We start from the raw sequence: 19812 nt of genomic DNA on the forward strand, positions 1-19812 counted from the left end.
AAAAAATGAGGCAGATATGCCTTAAACTGCAATACCACTGAGGGCCATTCGAGTTTTTGCTCCAAAGAGCCTACGGAGACTTCCATTCTACTTGTCTCATGAAATACGATTTGACGAAATCATTTTTTTTTTCCACGTGTCCTTTTGAGCGTCATTTGCTTAAGTCCCTCCTTCTCATTAGTTTTATGGCGATAGTTTCCGCTATCGCTGGACGAGACGTAGCGTTGTCGAGTTTACAATCAGATCGGGTCAAATCCTCGCTAGTTAGTCCTTCTGGCTCCAAATCACAACGAACTGGCAAGATGGCGGCCTCATGACGGCTGCTCACAAACCAATGGGCGACGTCGCTGCTGGTTGCCGCCTCGTTCCAAATCAGAGTGTGAGCACATCTACAAGGGAAACAAAGAACAGGCCCTGGCCGTGTAATGATTTTTTTTTTTTTTCGGCCTACAAATGTGAACTTCCAACATCACCCCCCCCGAATTGAAACAGAGCAGGTGAGAGAACTGGCCATTTACCGCCTTGGTCTATTAAATCCACATTAGGCTTTAAAGAGGGAAGGCAGCAGCAGCCAGTTTAAGTCCTCTATCTGATCTGCCCCCTTTTTGCCCAGGCACAAAGCAAAGTGCAGCTGTGTGCATCATTAGTAATAGAGAAAGGAAAAGGGAATAAAGAGAAAAGGTCAATAGGACTAAGGACTTTAACATCATTTCAGCTAACTTTGTTAAAGCTGTTTGGTCATTCAGGGCTGCACCACAAAAAAACACAGCTTCCAATTGATAATGGGCCAACTACGTAGGAGACCAAGACCTGTCCTCTACCAAACACTAAGCTGCCATTTTTAGTGGATTGAATTTAGCCAATTTTCCGGATTTTTTTTTTTTTTTTTAAGGTTATCATATCCACTCATAAATTATACATTTTCTGACAGTTCATTTATGCTGCAAATATGGTCTTCATTAGTATGGAACAGGCCTCCATAAACTTCAGACCTTCTTTCAGGAGTGCTGTTGGCTAGTTGGTTGGTCCGGTGGGATGGTTGCGGATGGGCTGAAGTAATATTTAACTGGCCCGGGAGATCTCTGGAGCTTCTATACGGCATATAAGGGCGGCCTGTGTCGCCGAGCAGGCTCACACCATTCGTACACAGAGGTGATCTTTGTGTCTGGCCATGTAGCCATGGCAACCAGTTAAAAGCCTGACTCATCGCCAGCAGTGTGCCTCCCAAGTGTGAGAGCACTGAGGTCATACCAGCCCCGTTGGCTGATAGAGTTTTTCCATTTCATTGCAAAAGTCTGAAAATGTGTATGGCACAGTCCCAGAACCTTTTTTTTATTTTTTTATTTTTTTAATAATTTTTCTTGTATTTTGCTACACTGCTACCCTTTTGTGTTCCTCTCTCTCCCTCTTCAGGTGTTTCTGATCTGTGATGAGTGTATGGCCCTGCCCACTTTAACCTATTTTAAAGAGGAGGAGCTCTCGATCTCTCCAAGACTAAAGAGCCCCGTGACTACTTTCTCTCATTTGTTTGTTTTGTTTGTTTGTTTGTTCATCTGTCTTTGTTAGTTTAGAGGAGGGATATCGCGGGTCCGACAGCCCACCGTGTGGCTGGCCTCTGTCATTTTTACTGGTTTCTGAAAGTTTTCAGGTTTGTAAATAAAATTACTTTTGCCTCACTAGTCCTTGGGTATGCCATCCTCTTTATACGTCGGTGGTCACAAGGTTGAGCCAAATATTTTATAGTCGTAACATGTAGTCAGTATTTTTAACTCCGGCAGCAGCCAGGTTTTATGGTCAGTGTTACAAGCCGTGCATCAGTCTGGGCATGTTCAGTTCAGCTGAGCTCCCTGGAAGCGTCTGGTTAGCCACGAAACAACAACATAAACTTTACAATGGAAATCAGATTTCTCATCCAGAGAGTGATGTATCCGCCCTGACAACCCAATACCATGCGAGGTCTTTACTAGTAGGTCCCTGTTTTGTTTGCATCATGGTTGTATCGTAAGAAGACGCACTTCCACGTTCACTACATTGCTCTGACCAACGTGTAGAAAACTGCTGGCAAGTAAACAAGGATGTAATAACAGATTATTTGTTTCCCAAGACCTGATACTTGATGATTTAATTTTTTAAACAAATGCACCAAACTAATTTTATGTAAAAAGAAAAATCCTCTCCTGACTTGAGAAAGTCTGCAGCAGTTGCTCTGCAGTCAACCCACATGAACATACTTTTGGGTTCTGAATTAAATAAGGGCACTGAAAGCTTTGAGCCAAACCAGAACAAAATCATTTCTGTTCAGACAGAATAATTAATGAATAGATGAAAGCAAAGCCCAAAGATGAACATCATGAGGTCAAAGTCTTGCTTCACATTATGGTTCATGCCAGTGTTGAATAAAGGAAAGTTTACTGGTTCAAAATGCATGCCTATTTTACAATCGAGTCAAATTCAAAATGGAAGCCGAGCTACTTTAGGCTACTACTAGCGAAGGGTACTTTCTTTTCTAAGAAGAATTTTGATTGTAACATCCTTTGTCTTTTGGGGAAAAAAAAAATAGATTTATGACCAGGACAGTACCTGTTCCTGAATAAAACTTGGTGCAGTTTCCATAATCAATATCTTCTTGTTTGATGTCAAACTGTGGCAGAGCGATGGCATCCATTTGCACAGGGTCTCCTGTCTGCCACATGAACTGTAGGTCATCTGTTGTATACCCAACTGGAAAACAGAAGTACACAAGTCAAATACGCAGACACATAAAAACACATACAAATACATATATACACACACTCTAAAAAATTTTTTTTTTTAAAATACAGTATATGTTTGCATGTTACGCACACTTCAGAGAAACATCACGGTGGAGATATATGCATAATGCAAATGCATGAAAGCACTCGGGTTTGGCATTAGATGCTAATGGCTTTAAGTAATTTTGCTTATTTAAATCTGAACTGCTTTGTAAACAGGATGCAATAACCACAGTCAAGCTCAATTAGCTGCGAGATGCTCACAACAACCCCTAAAATATGATGATTTATTCGACTTCTCTAAGTGTGCAACAACTGAAATTGGCTTTCTAAACACAAAGCAAAAAGCTCTCATTTTACAAAAACAATAACTATATTCCCAACTCATTAATACTGCAGCTATAAAATACAAACGAGCAAATGTGTACACCCGTGGGGTGCTTTAAGGTGGCTTTATTTTAGGAAAAACTCACAGCTTTCAAGTTGCATTTTACACCTCTGTGTGTCCATAGGGAACAAGGTCAGATCCAGCGGACAAGAGAGGGTGACGGACAGCCTGCAGGAGGATGAAGAAGACAAAAAAAAGTTTTTCATTTACGCTCTGCTTCAGTGCTCCTCTCGCTGTGTATCCACTTACACTCACGCAAAAGCCTTGTTTGCATAACACCAGTATTATCTCGAGATCTCGCAGGATTTAAAGGGTTTACCACGATGTCTCTTTTTTCAAGCGATCCATTTACACTGGATAAACAAAATATGTTACGTTCGAAATTGCAGACACATGTCGCTGATTATCTTATGAGACGACTGAAACCCAACGCAGCAGAGTTGAGCAAGTTTACAGTGAGGCCCCTTTGGAAGCTAAAATGTTTTACCAAATGCTCTGCATGTCAACAGTCTCATTATCTTTTGAGACTTTAGTCTTGCAACCTGCAGTCTCAGTAATTATTGAAAGAAAACCCAGAAAATCCTTGAACACATGAAAAACGGTACAACAACAAACAGACGGTCGCTGCATATTTTCAAGGCATTAAGAACACAAGCAATCAATGATAACATTTGCATTCTGAAATGCCCAGGTAATAGTCCTGAGTAACTAGCCCTTGAATCATATCTCTTTAGCTTTGTTTACAGATGTATTTACGGCTACACAAGCTAAACTTCGCAGTTGTTTTTTATGTTGCCTAATAATCGGAAGACTAATTGCTCATTGTGTTTCATTAACGACAGCATTAATTTGGCTTTACACTGTTCATCCAAACCTTTTTTTTGTCATTGTTTGGGAGTGGAATGTTTTGAGGAGTTTTTCTTTTCTCTTTTCCAGTTGACACAGAAGCTTTGGTAATGGCCGCAAGAAGCAGTTGATGGTTTTTTTTTAAAACATTGATCAGAGCTAACTATGTCGAAAGATGACATTCTTAATCCCACCAACTAAGCACTGATTGGTCAATTGTTTAACTAACTGGGGGAAAACAACACCAGGCCATAGACCGTACCAGACCAACTGTATTTGCGAATCTCTTGAACCCGATTCCAAGCTCTTAGCCTGGCTGCACTGGCCTGTTGCTTGCAGCCTCATTTTTTTATGGTAATTATATTCTGGAAACTCAGTTCGCATTGAGCTCAGCTCAGCAACTGAGTAGGGCGGATCGATTAGCAACCATTGGCAGTGCTTAAGTAAAGCATTTGTTTCTAAATGTTGTGACAAAAATGATGCCGTCTGTAGAGTCTCAGCGCACAAAATACAGTCGTATGATGGTCAAAGCCGATTGGTTAAAGGATGCTCCAGTAGTTTCAAAGTTACCGTGAGGTCGATGCCCATTAGCATGCAACGACTGGGAACAGTCCTCAGTGGAGTGACTTTGGGTCTGGTAGTAACAGGATACCAAACTTTGAAGGGACACACGTTTTTTTTTAGCCTCCAATAGAATGAATGTCTGAAAATGGAAATTTCAATTTAAAGACTTTCTAAAATGTGGGTAAACCACATTTATTTGATATTGGTGGAGATCGTACCTAATACCTTACCAGAAATGTTCAAGGTACTATCACAATTCCCTGGAAAAAGGGATAGTTTTAATTGGAGCATACTTATAAACTGTGGGGTAAATAATCATTCCAAGCATTCTGGAATAGTGGAAAAAGACAACTGTTATATCTTTGCATGGCATTTTCCTTAATTAGTGACAATAAAAAAAAAAAAAAAGTGCATTCATTACCTCATACTGATAAGGACGTCTCCGTTACGGAAGATGAAGAGGAGAATGTTCTCCTGGGTAACGTCGTGAAAGTTAGCGCTCTTCTCGTTGGCGAAGAACAGGTCGGGTTTCCAGAGACATTTGAACATCTTGGGATCAACGGTAAGAGAATCTGACTTGAAGTCCTGTGGCAGCTTCAGCCTGGGGTCGTTCCAGCGCTGTCGCAGGAAGATGTTGACTCTGTAATCCTGTTAGGTTCAACACCAGACAAGTACAAACACGGTTAATGTTGAGTGTCATGTTGATGCTACTGGACACAAGTTGGGTGCTTTTTAAAGGCATGGTTGGCCAAAAGGCAAACTCTTTGAGTGGAACAAAATGAAATATATGCACATTTTCTACCAACATTTGCTTGGGAGCTTTAATGGGGAAGGTGCTAGAGTCTCTGTAACAATACAAGAGGTGCATTAGAAGGGTAATAAAAGCAGTTTTACCTTTTTAATTACCATTTTTTTTTAAATAATTCAATACTGCACTTCCAGCCTATTGGCAGTTTTTTTTTTTCTTTTTGATTTTAGGTCACGAATTATCAAGCCAATTTTCTCAAAGCGAACCCAGACCACTTGAAGTAAAGAGTGACAGTTTAAGGCTGTAGCGAAAACATTTTAAGGCTTGCAGGAAACTGAAGAGTCCAGGGGTCAAATGTTACCAACACAGCAAAGACAAATACCTCATTAGTGAGGTTATTAGTGAAATGTCCACATTCTTGTTGGTGGGAAAGGATCACTTGAGGCTTTGGGACATTTTCTTGAGCCAATTTCGATGGTGTGCCTCAAGCTGTTTTGTGGCCAGGTGGACTATTAATGCCGAGGTTGAAGATGGATGGTATGTCAAATAAAGCTGCCAAACTACCAGCGTTTCCTGTGTCTGTGTGTGTGTTTGTGTCTTCTTGGGTAAGACATAAACTTCCTTCTTCCATTCTTTCATTATTTCCACTTTTATCATATTGGTTGCCAATTCTAACTTTGTTTATAGAGCAGCTTGCTTAAATTTTGCTAAATGCCAACATCTGTCATTGCTTCATGCTGCGCACTCGGGTGTTTTAACATTAAGCATGGCTTTATTTTACTCACATGCTGTTGAAGTCAGTCAATTGTTGGATCTAATACAGTAAAATCAACAGCAGACCCAATGACAACCACAATAAAAGTGAGTATCCAACAACTCATTGGTGGCCTATTTAGCGTCTACTGTGAGTTTCATTTGAAACATTTAGGCATTTGTGCCAGGAACATACCCCCACTGAGAGGCATTCTTACTTTCATCGGAGTTTTATCTCACTCTGGCATCTTCTGGCGTAAGTTCATAAGATTCATAAATACCATTGTGAGACTTACCATAGGTATTTTGTGCAAGTGCCTTAAGATGAGCTAAAACTCCCTTTTCACTAAGCTATCTCTCGTGGTTGTATAAATAACAACAATCTGGTGTCTGAGAGAATTGACGCAATTCAGATGCCGTCTATATAGTGTGAGTTTTTATTCTCGATGGGTGGATGGTTTGACACAACCAAGCGGCAACCCACCATGATGTCATTAATTGTTTTGTGAACTGCCGTTTTGAAGCCTCGAGCCTCGCATTTTAGCTGTTGCCATTTTTTTTAAATGTTTCTTTTCGGAGCCAGATCTGACCATAATTTCATAAGGTAGGGAGGGGATTGATTAGTGAGTCTGACTGACAACCTGAGGACACTATGCCCACCCACCTGTACCGCTAACCTGACACGTGAATCAAACCAGACACGCCCCCAAACATTCCTCCTTTTGAGTCCTAAATCTAATTAACTATGGATATTCTATTTTCAGAAGGACCACCAGAAAACTGATCAGCAGAAGTGAATTTAGTTATGAATAAAACATGTTTTGTTTTTTTTATTGAATTTGTATTTCATGAGAGAAACATACACTTCACTTTTTAGACCCGGAGACAACGTCCATTTTTATAAAGCCTACAGATATGAAAGCATACTTGGGTGCAGGATGTCACTGTTCGCTTCTTGTTTTTGACCGCAAATCAGGACGGTCGTTTAATTCCGCGTTTACTGTTGCCATGATGATAAATGGGTGCATAACTTTAAGAAAGTGGTGGCTTTAGCAGACAACACAGTTCAAGTCGTCCTTTTAACCCAAACCATTATCTTTCCCTAACTCTAACCAAGTGGTTTTGGTGCCGAAAGCTAACCATTTTATTCTCATATAAAACTAAATATCTCACTGTATATATGCAGTATACACAGTACACACACAGCACCAGATCCCTTTCCCAGGAAATATGCAGAAATGATCCAGTGGATGACTAATGGTAATCTGTGGTACATTTTTATCCACAATGTCCTTGAGGATAAACCAAATGACATATTTCCTTCCTGAATATTACAAGCATCATGAACAGGCAGGAACTATTTCAAAACTTCAGCTAACAACAATTTATACACAGACGTCTCGAGATGATTTATAAATTCAGCAGTAACCCAGACTGTGCTTTACTTCCCCGCCAGTGAACATTGTGGGGAGAGAAACATGTGGTCAGACTGTTGATATCTGATTTTGAAAAACAAGCTGTTATTTCTATACAACCTAATTTTAGACTTCAATGTCCAACCAGTCCTCACGACAGCACCGCACCTTTTTTTCCTCTCTGAAAACCAGACAAGGAAATATATCTTCCTTTTGGCTCACTGTCAAGCTGCCAGTACAGCATTCGATTCCGAAGAGATTTAACACAACCGCTTGTTGTAATCTATGAGGAAAACTCAATCTGAGCGGTAGTAAAAAAAAAAAAAAAAACAACAACAAAAAAACAGGTTGCCTCAATTTATTCCATCTCACAACATCAAATTAGTTATTCTCCTATGAGGACTGCAGTCATGAAGTGAAAATAGATGTGTTAATGACAGTGGATGTGTGGCGGTGGAGGTGTAAATGATGACAGAGGGTTTCCTGAGAGCAGATACCCCACAGAGTGAAAAATTGAGGGGAAGAGGTGACCAGCTGTCTCTTCTTCCTTCTACTGAATTCATTTCAAAGCTTACTCACTTTAATTCTCTTTCTGTCTTTAGTTTGCAGCCCCGGGGGGAAGACAGAAGACAAAAGCTGTCATTTGGCAGTCATGGGTGTCTTTTTCTCGTTTATTGTCTCGTACTTGTTCTACCTTTTTTGATACTATCCTCTTTTTCCTTTTCCTCCCCTCGTCTTTCTGTCTTTAGATTCTTGCCTCTCTTGGTTTTCTCAGCTTGTTTCATACTTTATCCTTTCTGCTATTTCCAATTTCTTCTTCCCTTCCTCTTTCTTGTTCTTCCTCACTGCTCTCCTTTTTCCTTCTTTTTTCACCTTAGGTATCTTCATGGCTTCCCTCTCCGGTCACTTTACCTTTTGTCTTTCTCCCGTTCTGCTTTATCCCTTCCCTCCTCACTCACTAACATCTTATACATTTCTCACCGACATCGACTTTTTGCTTCCTCTCTTCTTTGTTGACCTCACTTTTCCACCTTAATTCTTCCTGTCTTGTCGTCCATATTCCTGTTCTTTCATCCATCTTTCTCTTCGTTATCCTTTTTGTTTTTGTTTTCTTCTATGTTTTTTTCTCTCTCTTCGTCCGATATCTCTGCTCACAATCTTCCATACTTTGACTTGTAAGTGTTTTCCGCTTTCAGTATGTATTGTTCTAATTGGTCTATAATTGGTCTTCGTGTGAAAACTCTCCACTGGATGATCTCATGAGCGAATCCACTCGACTGATCTGCAGCCAAAACTAAATTTTTTCCACAGTAGATTTTCATGCAGCTCCGGCTCCAGGATGGTATGATCCAAGGCTTTGTTCAGAGTGCCACTGCTTATGAAATTGTGTCGGACTGAACATTGAACATGGATGAACATTGATCGCTTTTCGGGCATACTGTCTGCTCCTGCAAAGACTAAGGCTGGCAGTATATTCTGTGACTAAGATTGGATTATACACAAGTAGAATGCCAGGTTCGGCAAAAAGACACTGAATCACATGTTGGCTGCTTCACACATACACAGATTTTCCTGCAAAACTTGTCAAAAAAAAGGCTTGTTTAAACAAACGTCTCAGGATATATACACTGTGTACTTTAAGTGTCAAATTAAAAAGTGCAATTCTGTATTTTGGCCATATTCAGATGTTGTAATTTGAGTTTTTTATGTTTTGTCAGATTTGGCTTGATGCAACAGATCCCAGAAGTGTCACCATTTGTGAGAGCCTATTAGCCTGGCTCCACCCACTTTTTGCTATCAGCTTCAGAATTTGCTGCAATACCACCAAGGTACGCCAGGGGCTGGCTCCAAAAAGACTGCGGCTCCATAGACTCCCATTCAACTTGTCTCATGAAATGCGTCAATACATTTTTCCGACCAGTCATTTTGATGTCGTCAGTTAAAGTCACTAATTTTTCTTAGTTTTCTGGAGGTCCATCCGAAAATAATCCCATCATTAATTACAATATAAACCTAAAATAAAATTTAAAAAATTGTGGGGGGTCTGTTTGATTGACAGGCCTGTGGTGCAGTCAGATTAAGGACGTAGTATTGTCGAGTTTCCAATCAGATCAAATTAAATCCACCGCTCGCTCCCCGTGACTCATGGTCGCTTCTGGTTCCAATCCATTCCAAACTAGCAAGATGCCAACGACCAATATACAAACTCAAGGCGGCGTAACGGCAGTTCACAGACCAATGGCCGACGTCACTGTTGGTTAGTGCTCGGCTATAATACACATAGACTGGAAACCCTGTTCCCATGAGGGTTTGCCCAGCCACTCCGAAGTGCGGTCTGATTAGTGGGCGTGGCTACGTACAAGGACACTGTAGTTAAGCATTTCTTTTTAAATGTCGTTCCAACAATAGCGGTACTGGTAGAGCTAGATGAAGCAATATGAACAAATGGTCTGCAGTCGTCATGGCGTTGCACTGTGTTCACATTGGGGGAGGGTCTCTGTCTTTTACAGCTCAGTGAGTTTCGGCACACAACAAACATCACAGGAAGGTCAATGTGGATTGGTCAGAGGCCGCTCAAATACTTTTAAAATGAACCCGAGGTCGACGCCTATTTGGATGTAATGATGGGAAATAATGGAGTGTGGCCAGACCTTGTCTATACATGAAGTGAGTTTGTTTTGCGCATTGCTAGGAGACAATATGTTTTTGCTTTCGATTCTCCTGTGAGGATAAGGATCTTCCTTTTGTAATAAAACACTCCTGTTTACAACCTGTAAAATACGCACAAAAGATGCCACGAGACAGAATCAAGTGTGGATTCTGTCAGTCTGCACTCCATTAATTACATTCCCGTGTTTCATTACTCTAACACAACCCTGAGTGTTTATTGGCTTCTTTCCAGCAGCTCTAAATTAAAAAAACCTCTGCTAAGCTGACCTTATTAGAAACAAAAAAGTTCCCTTTTTTGTTTTCCAAGTGATCGAGAGTCAGCCCAACTCCATCCTTGAGTTTAATCCGGTTATTAGTATTCAAACTGCACTTCTTTATCAGCAATTAAGCCATCAGATAAATGAAGCATGAAAAGCCCCGTCTTCATAATGATCCACTGCTAAATGCTCTGATACCGTCTAGAAAACATGCTCATGCATTCTTCCTAAAAAAAACTTGTAGGATAAAGCAGTTTTTTGGGGTCTGATCCACTTGCTTGTGATTGGCAGAAGTATCAATTGCCAATACTGTCAGACTGCAGAGGGACTGAAGTGAATTCTTACCATGGTCGTTTCTTGGATCGAGCCAAAGCTGTTGATGAAAATGTTCACTCTATCCTCCACAGGAATTCCTGGATTTAGAAAGAGGAAAAAGAAGAGATTGAGCGTTGCGTCCACTGTGTTTAGAGACAGAGGTACTGCTGTGCTTGTATCTTACAGTAAATGTTAGCATACTCAGTAGAACGTCGTACATCTTTATCTCTACACCGATAAATATTGTACATGGTGATTAAATTGATTACTGACCAGTATTTGTGAAAGGCTTAACATTGCAGAATAATGAAAACTCCTTTCTCAAGAGCATCCCTTTGCCAAGTTAACGCTGTAAACATTGACACTGCCGTCTCTCTCCACTCAGCCTTTTGCATGAACTAATAAAATCCTTGATGAATACAGATTGCTCACCCTGCTTTGAATACATTATTTCCTTTGAGGTGCTTCACGGAGGCTCGGGAGCTCGACTGGATAAACTCTACCACGCAACTCCCAAAATGAATGCACATAATATGGAGGTGAGATGGAGCTCGCATCAACCGAGTAAACAAATGAATATTCAGAAACACGTTTTGGTGTTACCTTTAAGAAAAAAAAAAAAAAAAAGTGCTCTATAGGGTCTGTAAAAGAAGCTCGCCACTTTATAGGCCTGGGAAAAGTAATGCACAAGGCACAGTTTAGATGTTAATTGAGGAGATTATGACATGGTTGTTAATGGACGGGGAGCTTTCAGCCCACCCTGAAATCAAGAGCAGATGTTTGGCTGCTGGACTCGTCGCAGGCATGCAGTCAGGGATGATGGGAGCGGGGGGAGGACCGGAGGGAGGGAGGGAGGTGGGGGGGGAGGGGAGAGGGGAGCGCAGTCTGCTCACTACACATCAAACACAAGAGTCCCATATACAGCTCCGGCTGCCATGTGCCAGGAGGATGGAAACTATCTGCAGATCCACCTGAAGACTGGTGAGACCATCAGTCAAAGACAAGACAGGTCACCGGTCCCCTCTTTGTTATTTTTATGGCTGTTTCTGTGAGATGCTACTCCCTTCAGTGAGATATGTACAGAAGAGTATGAACACTGAGGATGGATACTGGTGGGCAGTGAAGAATGAAAAAAAAAAAAAAAAGACTGACAGACTGAGGGTTCATTTTGAATCCAGTTCCTGCGAGAGAGAAGTTATCAAACCTTGTTTCTGTCCTTGTTATTTTTTCATGAGCTTGAACGATGTTGAAAACATGCAGGTAACATTAGCGGGCTCCTTATTTATAGCTGATAATTAGGGGTAATTTTCTCACAGGCACACTTAAACTTTAGGCTGCTGATAAAATGTGCTTTCTCAAAGAGTCAAAACCAAAGAATGTTTGTGAGTGAAAAGACGTATCACTCTGATGCATCAAAGTTCTGTGTGTATATGTAATTTACATGCATCAATTCATATTTTTAAGCTCATTGTTGAGAATCAGGACCTCCGTTGTTTGGATGAAGTAGTCTGTGAAAATCAGCTGTGAAAAGTCAGTACGTTCCAGTTGTTACTTCTGTTAGCTAGATTTATTAAAGTCTTTTATTTAGACGCTAAAAACTTTAGTATCTCTGGTTTCTTCTCCGACATCTTTGATTTATACTCATTAATAACTTTAGTCCCTTCAAATAAGGAAAGCTGAACTCAGGGAGATTCGTAAAAGGTTTTAAAAGAATTTGGATTTGATAAGTGGATTCAGATTTGTTAAATGCTATCGAATTCAAACCTTGAAAAGATTTTAGAAGCATATATTTCTTTCTTATTGAGGTCGATTTTATGATATAACTGAATACCAATAATCAAATATGACATAACGGTCATTTCCTGTGACACATACTCAAATATAATAAACAATGTTTTTGATTTGAAGCCGTCTTAACTTACATTATTTATTTCTGTGTCAATGAGTCTATGCTGAGGTATCTTTTAGCAGTAGTCAACCCGAGTCCTTCAGCTTTCTGTAACTGTGTCGTAGCATCTGTTCCATTTGCGAGAACAGGGAACGCATTTTGATTAATGTCTCCATATTTACAGTTATGATTCGTGCACCAAATTCTGAGAAGAAATCTGGAGGCACATATTCGTAGTACGCTTCTTCCTTTAATTAGCATGTGGACAGCGTGGCAGCTAAAAATGTCAGATAAAAAGAGACAGGGGGAGATAAAGAGGGCGAGACACTTGCCTTTGAAGTTGGGCCTTATTCTGGGATCATAGGTGATCAGTAACCTGTTCAAGATGTTACTGGTTGAATTTGCAGGGACTCGGGCCAGATCCTCAGATGACAGCTGTCTGCAAACAAAGAAAGACAGAGAGAGAGAGAGAGAGAGAGAGAACTTGAGTCACGATCACATTAGCAGGTCAAATTCCTGACAGATGAACAGTGCAGATGCACGGAGCAGCGACTTCTTCCCTGTATGCTCTTTGATTAAACTACAACCTGAGAGAGCTACCAGTTTTGGGACTTTTTCAGATTTGGACCACCCAGGCAAAGTTAGGGTAAGGCCTTGTTTCATGACTGGGAGAGCTGACGTGATCCTTTAGGTATGACAGAGGACTTTCCAGGGCAATTAAGCATGTTTTTAAGAAACATTCTACGACTAAATAACAGTGCAGTTGTATTAATGTCTATGGACATGCTAGCAAATCTGTGACGATACTGAAGCACAGGCTGCGTTGAGCTCGATGATGACCTCAGGAGGTTGAAACTGTCATTTGATTTGGAAGTGTTTGGCCATTAACAAAACAATAGGACATACCTTTGGTTATTTTTGGAATCATTTTGGAAAATTACATGGTCAAAAGCTTCGTAAACATACATAATCTCTATAAACTCTATAATCAGCATGAAAACTCCACTTTAATCTGGTTCAGTTCTCTATGAAAACCTATAAAACTGACTTTGCCCCTGCTTCAAATTAATCTCTCGTGTGGGTGGCAACGAGTATAAATGACTTGAGAAGACAAACAGTCTATTTGTTTGGAATGGATTTCTACTTCTTATTCAAACCAACATGACATTTGTTCTTCCGGGCTATCCTGCGAAACAGCAAAAAAAAAAAAAAAACAGCTGTCTGCTGAAAATTACCAGCGTAACACAAAGTGGTGACTTTCAAAGACGTTCAGCCAAACATCATTTGTTTTCTGAGCTTGACGAATGAAAAAAAAAACAAAAAAAACAATGGGACAAAGAGCGGCAAAGGGGAGGACGGGATCTGGCAGGAGAGAAAGGAGAAACATGAAAAAATGCCTCCTCTTGGGTGGCAATGAATTCTCCTGCCAAAGAATTTCCCCTTCTCAAAGCACTTTACATATCATTATGTAAACCTTATCATGCACTGAGGATGAGTTAAAGTGCTACACAGGAATGCTGCGCAGTGTGTATATGTTCTGCGGTTCCCCTGATCAAAGTGAAACACACAATTCCCATCCACTAAACCCCCTTTTTTTTTTTTTTTTTCCCCCTTCTCCTATAACAGACCTTTCTGACAAGCTCAAACACACGAGCTAAACTGGAACCAAGTGGTTTCCTTGATCCACGAAGGCATCTGCAGCATTAAACACGAAATATGTCATACAGCTTACACTTGCCAATACTGGGACTACATCAAACAGTTTATCCCTCATTTTGAGAAACTTCATTGTGGAGCCATTCGTTACCATTTAAGGAGGCAGGGGCTGCAAGCTCCGCATTACACAAGAGATAATGGACCCTCCCCGAGGCATGTCGGGACGTATGGAGACGTGCTCAGTGTTTACTTGTTTAATTTAACCGTGACCTGATAATGTAGCTCTTTATTTTATACTCTGGGGCATTACGAGGTGTTTTAAACAGTCCCATGTTTTCGGTGGGTTTGGCATAGCTTTCCGGAGCGCCTTCTCTATCCTCGTGGAACGAATTGAAAGTCCTATCAGAACGTGAAGTAAGTAAGATCCAGGTGCGGACTAATGGAAACCCCACCATGACGTCACCCATTGGTTTGTGAACTGCTGTTTCGAAGCCTCGAGTCTGGCATTTCGGCCGTCGCTATCTCGGGGTTGTTGTTTTGTTGTTTTTGGAGCCAGGAGTGACCACATTTGGACGAGCTGGGGACAAGTGAAGGGTGGACGTGACTGAGAACCTGAGGACGCTTCACTCACCCACCTACACTGGGAACCTAGCCGAACCAGAGGCATGGCAATCAAACCAGGCAGCCCCCCCCCCCCCCCCCTCCACAAACACACATACCAAATGTCTTATTGATTATGGGATTATTATCATAATGGGAACAAACACAGGACTTTCACTCAGGAGACCGTCGTTTCGAGTCCCGGAACAGGCAAACAACGTGGATATATTTGAAGTAACATAACATAACTAACTTATATAACGTACATAAAAACAACTTCCACGACCTATATAACTGTTACTGATGTAAAATTGCTTGTTTTAACCATGTTCATTTCCTAAAACTAACCACGTGGTTTTTTTGGTACATAAACGAAGTACATTTGCCGCGCGTTAATCAACTTGACCGTGAACGATGTTTATTCTATACTTACGACGGACAGTAGACCTGCTTCCCTTTCTTCTTTCCCTTCTTTGTTCCTTTCTCTTTGGCCGATCCTCCCTCCAGGCAAAGACAGAGGACCAGGAGAAAGATGGCCAACTTCCTCATGCTCGGTCTGGCGTGAGTCGAGCCTGCGGAGGCAAAGCGGAACAGGTTAAACACAGGGAAGAAGACGCAGAATCCTAATTACTCGGCGCTCGATGGTGTGCAATTTAATGACCCAATCGTTTTCTTTTTCACGTTCGACAAATCTCAGCACATGACAAGAGGACGGTGGTCAGTGAAGCTCTGCCCTTGGTGGGAGTATAAAGATTCAGGGTAAATCATCTATTACCTCAACGTTGTAACTTTGCCCTTTTACTTTCTTTGCCTTGATGCGTTCCAATTTTACTTCGGGATGCCTGTCACATACGGTAAATGTCTGAACTATAAATGAATCAATACCACAAGTTTAATAAAGTAGAGCAAGTTCAAGCATAAATTCAATCATTGGAGCAATGCACCTGAATAACGATGGTCATTCAGGACTCGTCAGCTGAATGTCACCTTTAAAGGATGACGGAAATAAATATTATTTGAAATACCCTCGACTTCAGTCTGGAGCCTGCATATAAAAGACATAATAAGGCTGTTTTGCGTATGCAGCTGTAGACTTTGCTTTATTGTGTTTAGAACCGCAAACAATTGGTTTGATTTATGGTAGCTGTGGTGTTGTTTTTCAATCCTCTGTCGCACCACAATACGGAAATGTAGGTAGAAAATAGATTAACACGGTCCCGTGCGTTTACGGTAACAAAACTATACAAATGCAAATGTACACTTACGCGCGCAGATAGTTTTTTTTTGTTTTTTTTTGTTGCATCTCTTGATAGCGGCCATTAATCAACGAGCAACCATAGTACCTGTGTGAATCAGTCCCCATCTCGGAAAAGCGGTGCCCTTTCATTGCATAGGGACACTGAGACCAACAGAAAAGCCAGCCGTTCAACCCCCCCCCCCCCCCCCCCCCTCCTTTCCTTCCCGGCAAGTCTGTATATTAACCCAGGCAGTTTATTGTCTAGACAAAGACACTCTCTCTCTCACTGCCTTGGCCCAGTAACTTCCCGTCTACTCCTCGCCTGCACATTGCTCATCATCTTCCCCAGCAGAAATCCTTTCCACGGCTCCACCCAGCGCCTTTTGTCCCGATGCAAACACCTCGCCTCACCCGAACTAAGTCGACACCCGCCTTATCGATTCGGAAACTTCCCGGCGTTCAATTGGCCAACAAATACATCAGACGGCAGCAGCCGGAGCGGCGTCAAGTGTTTGACTTGGCAACTCGACCACAGCTCTAAGGAACCATTTCCTGCGTGACCTACAAATACTCTATACCATCTTCCCTTCAGAATTTTTCTTGAGACGACAACTCCCACCTCGGAGTCGTCCTGACAAGGAGAGGGAAGCAGCAGATAAAGGTCTACAACTAGTATGCGCTCCACTGTAGATGGTAAATGTCATTCTTGATATTACCATTCACAACATTCCAGCCTGGTATCACACCAAAGCCTGTAAATCACCCGTCAGTCTTCTTGACGACACCGTGTCAGTTTTCACATTGTGCCTCGCCTACACAGGAAAAGTTGAAGGAGGTCATGTGATGAAGGTCATATGACAAAGAGTGATAAAGTCTCCGTGTAGGAGGTTGGTGGTACAGCCTAAGTAGACTGACGGGTGTATTTCACCTTTAGGCCTGATACCGGCTTAAATATGCAGCTCAATATGGGGCTGGTTCATAACCTTAATAGTCAGTCCCATTCCACACCTTTGTCAAAATGTTTTGTCGTCGTTCCTGTTTTGTGAATCATCTCACGACGTAAGATTTATCTTCCGGGGGGGGATCAAAAAGATTTAAAACTAGAACAATTTCTTCTTCTTTTCTGTCTTGTGAATCATCTCACAACCCCTAAAATAAATCTTTTTTGAGATCCCTCCACGGTCCCAAATCCAAGGTTGGAAAATGGGGGACTTGCAAAGTCGGAGTTAAAGAAGTATTTGGCAAGGTGAATCTTTGTTACTCAAAATTCTCAGATACTTGGCCTTCAACGGGATGTTATCTGAGATTTATTTCTGTTTCTTAGGGTGATCAGGTTGGGTGACTTGTTATTAATCTTATATGAACGCTCACAGTGTGTAACCTTGCTAAGGTGTACACTGTCAACATTTTGGTTTTGGTTTTTAAAGTAAGCAATAACCAGGTCATCATGAACACCCAGACCGAAGAAAAACAGAAATACGAGCACCGCCGAGCCCATTACATTGACCGTGTCTGAGTCAACTCTGTGCCACCAATGAAGAGCAGCGCCCTCGCTGTGTTTTACTACTGGCAATGTTTAAAACTGCTGAGGCCACGTCAGATAGTGAGTCAAGCAGCCTTGCATGGTCTGCCCCAAGGGTCTGCAGGTCAATATCCGCCCACACAGAGTCCACCTGATGTGCATTTCTAGATTGTGGACCAAAAACACGCAATTCTGTCAAAAATAATTCTTACTAAGAGGCGAGAATATTCAAATGAATGAGTGATTATTCTTTTTAAGCTCTTCATGTTGATAGTATCACAATCTATTGACGTGATACGGTGTAAATAATATCTAATGTTGGCTGTTTTGCTTTAGATTTGATCCCACATAAACCAACACACAGCACAGGTCTATTTGCGATCCTTTTCTAACTGCCACATGCGTTAACGCGCGAGGAAAGGCCTGCGCTGGTGCCAAATCCAAATCCGGCTACGCCAAACAAATACGCACGACGATACCGGAGCACCCCCCCACCCTCCCACCCCACCCCAACCTGTGGCTGCCCGTCGCATCGGGTCTCCTTCTGACGAGAGAAAAGTAAGTAACAGAGGCGGACACTCGCCCGAAGGCTGAGCATCACGGGAGCGGAGGGGACTGGAGTGAGAAAAACCACAGGAAAAACAGCGACCACCATGACGCGAGGGGTGGATGGGGAGGGGGTGCCAATACATATGAGCGCGAGCGTGCCGTTTTACTTCACACGGGCGCGCGTTATGGACATAGATAACGGCAAGTCGTTTAATCACAAAAGATGTCACGAGGTGCCACTTACCGTTTGGCTTGGTCACCTGTCAGTTCCTCAAACAACTGGATCCAGTAAAACGGAGCGCGCAAACAGTCGTTATCAGAGCCTTCCACACCAGTCGCTGCCTTTCGTTTCCATTCTGTTCATCGCTCTCGTTCGGAAGCGATTTGTTGTTTTTGGGGCGGGGGGGAAAAAAAAAGTTACATCTCGGCAAATTGCCAATTTTTGTTTGCTTGTTTGTTTCGGAGCGCGCTTGTTGTTGTTTTTCTTTTCTTTTTTTTTTTTTTTTTCTTTTTTTTGAATCTTTGTGTATATGGCTGCCGCTGCCCTTTCGCCTGAGCTCGGGATGCCCAAGATGGAGGCTTGCGTGTACCTGTCATGCAACATGCGCAGTAGCGGCTGCATGGAGCTGGAGCGCTTCTCTCCCATCAGCACCACGGACAGACGCTCCCCGCCTCCACACGCAAACACACACCCACATCCACAGCCGCCGCTAAACGCTGGGACGTGACGTGACGTGGGAGAGGGGGGGGGGGGTGGAGAGAAGAAGAAGTGCTCCCATTCACGTGACGGGATCAAACGCCTCACTATTTATGGCACTGTCTGTGTGGTATTTAGAAGCGGATGGATTGGAGGTGAACAGAGGCAGCTGTATATAGACCATAAAGCAGCAAATAATGGAGGCAGTTCAGTGCAGGGTGAGGAGCTGCGAGCGTCTGTTGGTATTAATGTGAATTATGGGATATTTTTAGCGTCTTACGAAGATCGGGCAGAGATTAATATAAACAAATGTATGTGAGAGGTTGAATCTGATTGTTTCCACTGCGTCTAAATGAGAATGTAATTGAGTAAGACTGGGAGAACTATAAATAAAGGGCTAATGTGTATTTCTACCAGCCAGATAGAAATGATCATAACGGAAAATTATAAAGCCTTTTTTTTCTGCTACTTTTGAATATTACTCATCTAAATAATGCTGTGATGTCATAAAAAAATAGCCCAATAACTGTCAAAAAATAATTTCATACATAATTTCATTTTTTGGGGGGGAGGCTTTTCTATATTATCACATGATCTTCATCCGCAGATGAAGATGAGTGTCCTTGGAAAAACATCTACAATCCAAAAATCTACAATTCCTCGACGATATTGGGCAACCTCTGTCTGCTGAAGATGTTCCACAGAAACTGAAAGCCCCAGAACGCCTATTAAATTACGCTTTTTGGTGAAATTGTTTTTCTAAACTGCTGTTTCAGAGTTCAGTGAGACAGATTTAGCCATTTGTGCTGTCAGTCTGTCTTTTAGGACACATTTGGGAGTTACAGCAGGATGCAATGTGTTTTCCATCTTAGCGGTGGAGTTCCTCCTATTTACATCTGCACTGCACCCACGACTGAATGAAAGCATGGATGGATGACATGTAAATAAACGACT

At 41.8% G+C, this 19812-nt stretch overlaps 1 protein-coding gene across 2 annotated transcripts in view; it reads right to left on the reverse strand.

Annotated features, from left to right (window-relative positions):
* glrbb (glycine receptor, beta b) overlaps nt 1–18826 on the reverse strand; it is a 28013-nt gene extending 9187 nt beyond the window's left edge. Inside the window, exons 1-7 of one of the 2 annotated variants that reach the window (XM_069170874.1) lie at nt 18406–18825; nt 15287–15425; nt 12930–13036; nt 10740–10807; nt 4973–5199; nt 3227–3309; nt 2581–2721 (exon numbers count right to left, since the gene is read on the reverse strand). In XM_069170874.1, coding sequence (XP_069026975.1) covers nt 2581–2721; nt 3227–3309; nt 4973–5199; nt 10740–10807; nt 12930–13036; nt 15287–15402 — 742 coding nt within the window. In that variant the 5' untranslated portion in view covers nt 15403–15425; nt 18406–18825. Of the gene's footprint in view, nt 1–2580; nt 2722–3226; nt 3310–4972; nt 5200–10739; nt 10808–12929; nt 13037–15286; nt 15426–18405 lie in introns of both variants that reach the window. The other variant, XM_069170875.1, reaches the window with a different exon arrangement.
* Between the last annotated feature and the right edge of the window lie 986 nt (nt 18827–19812).

The sequence above is a fragment of the Embiotoca jacksoni genome, unplaced genomic scaffold (genome assembly GCF_022577435.1).
Source record: "Embiotoca jacksoni isolate LCO1_2020_lvr unplaced genomic scaffold, fEmbJac1.0.p SCAF_5, whole genome shotgun sequence".
Lineage (NCBI taxonomy): Eukaryota > Metazoa > Chordata > Actinopteri > Embiotocidae > Embiotoca > Embiotoca jacksoni.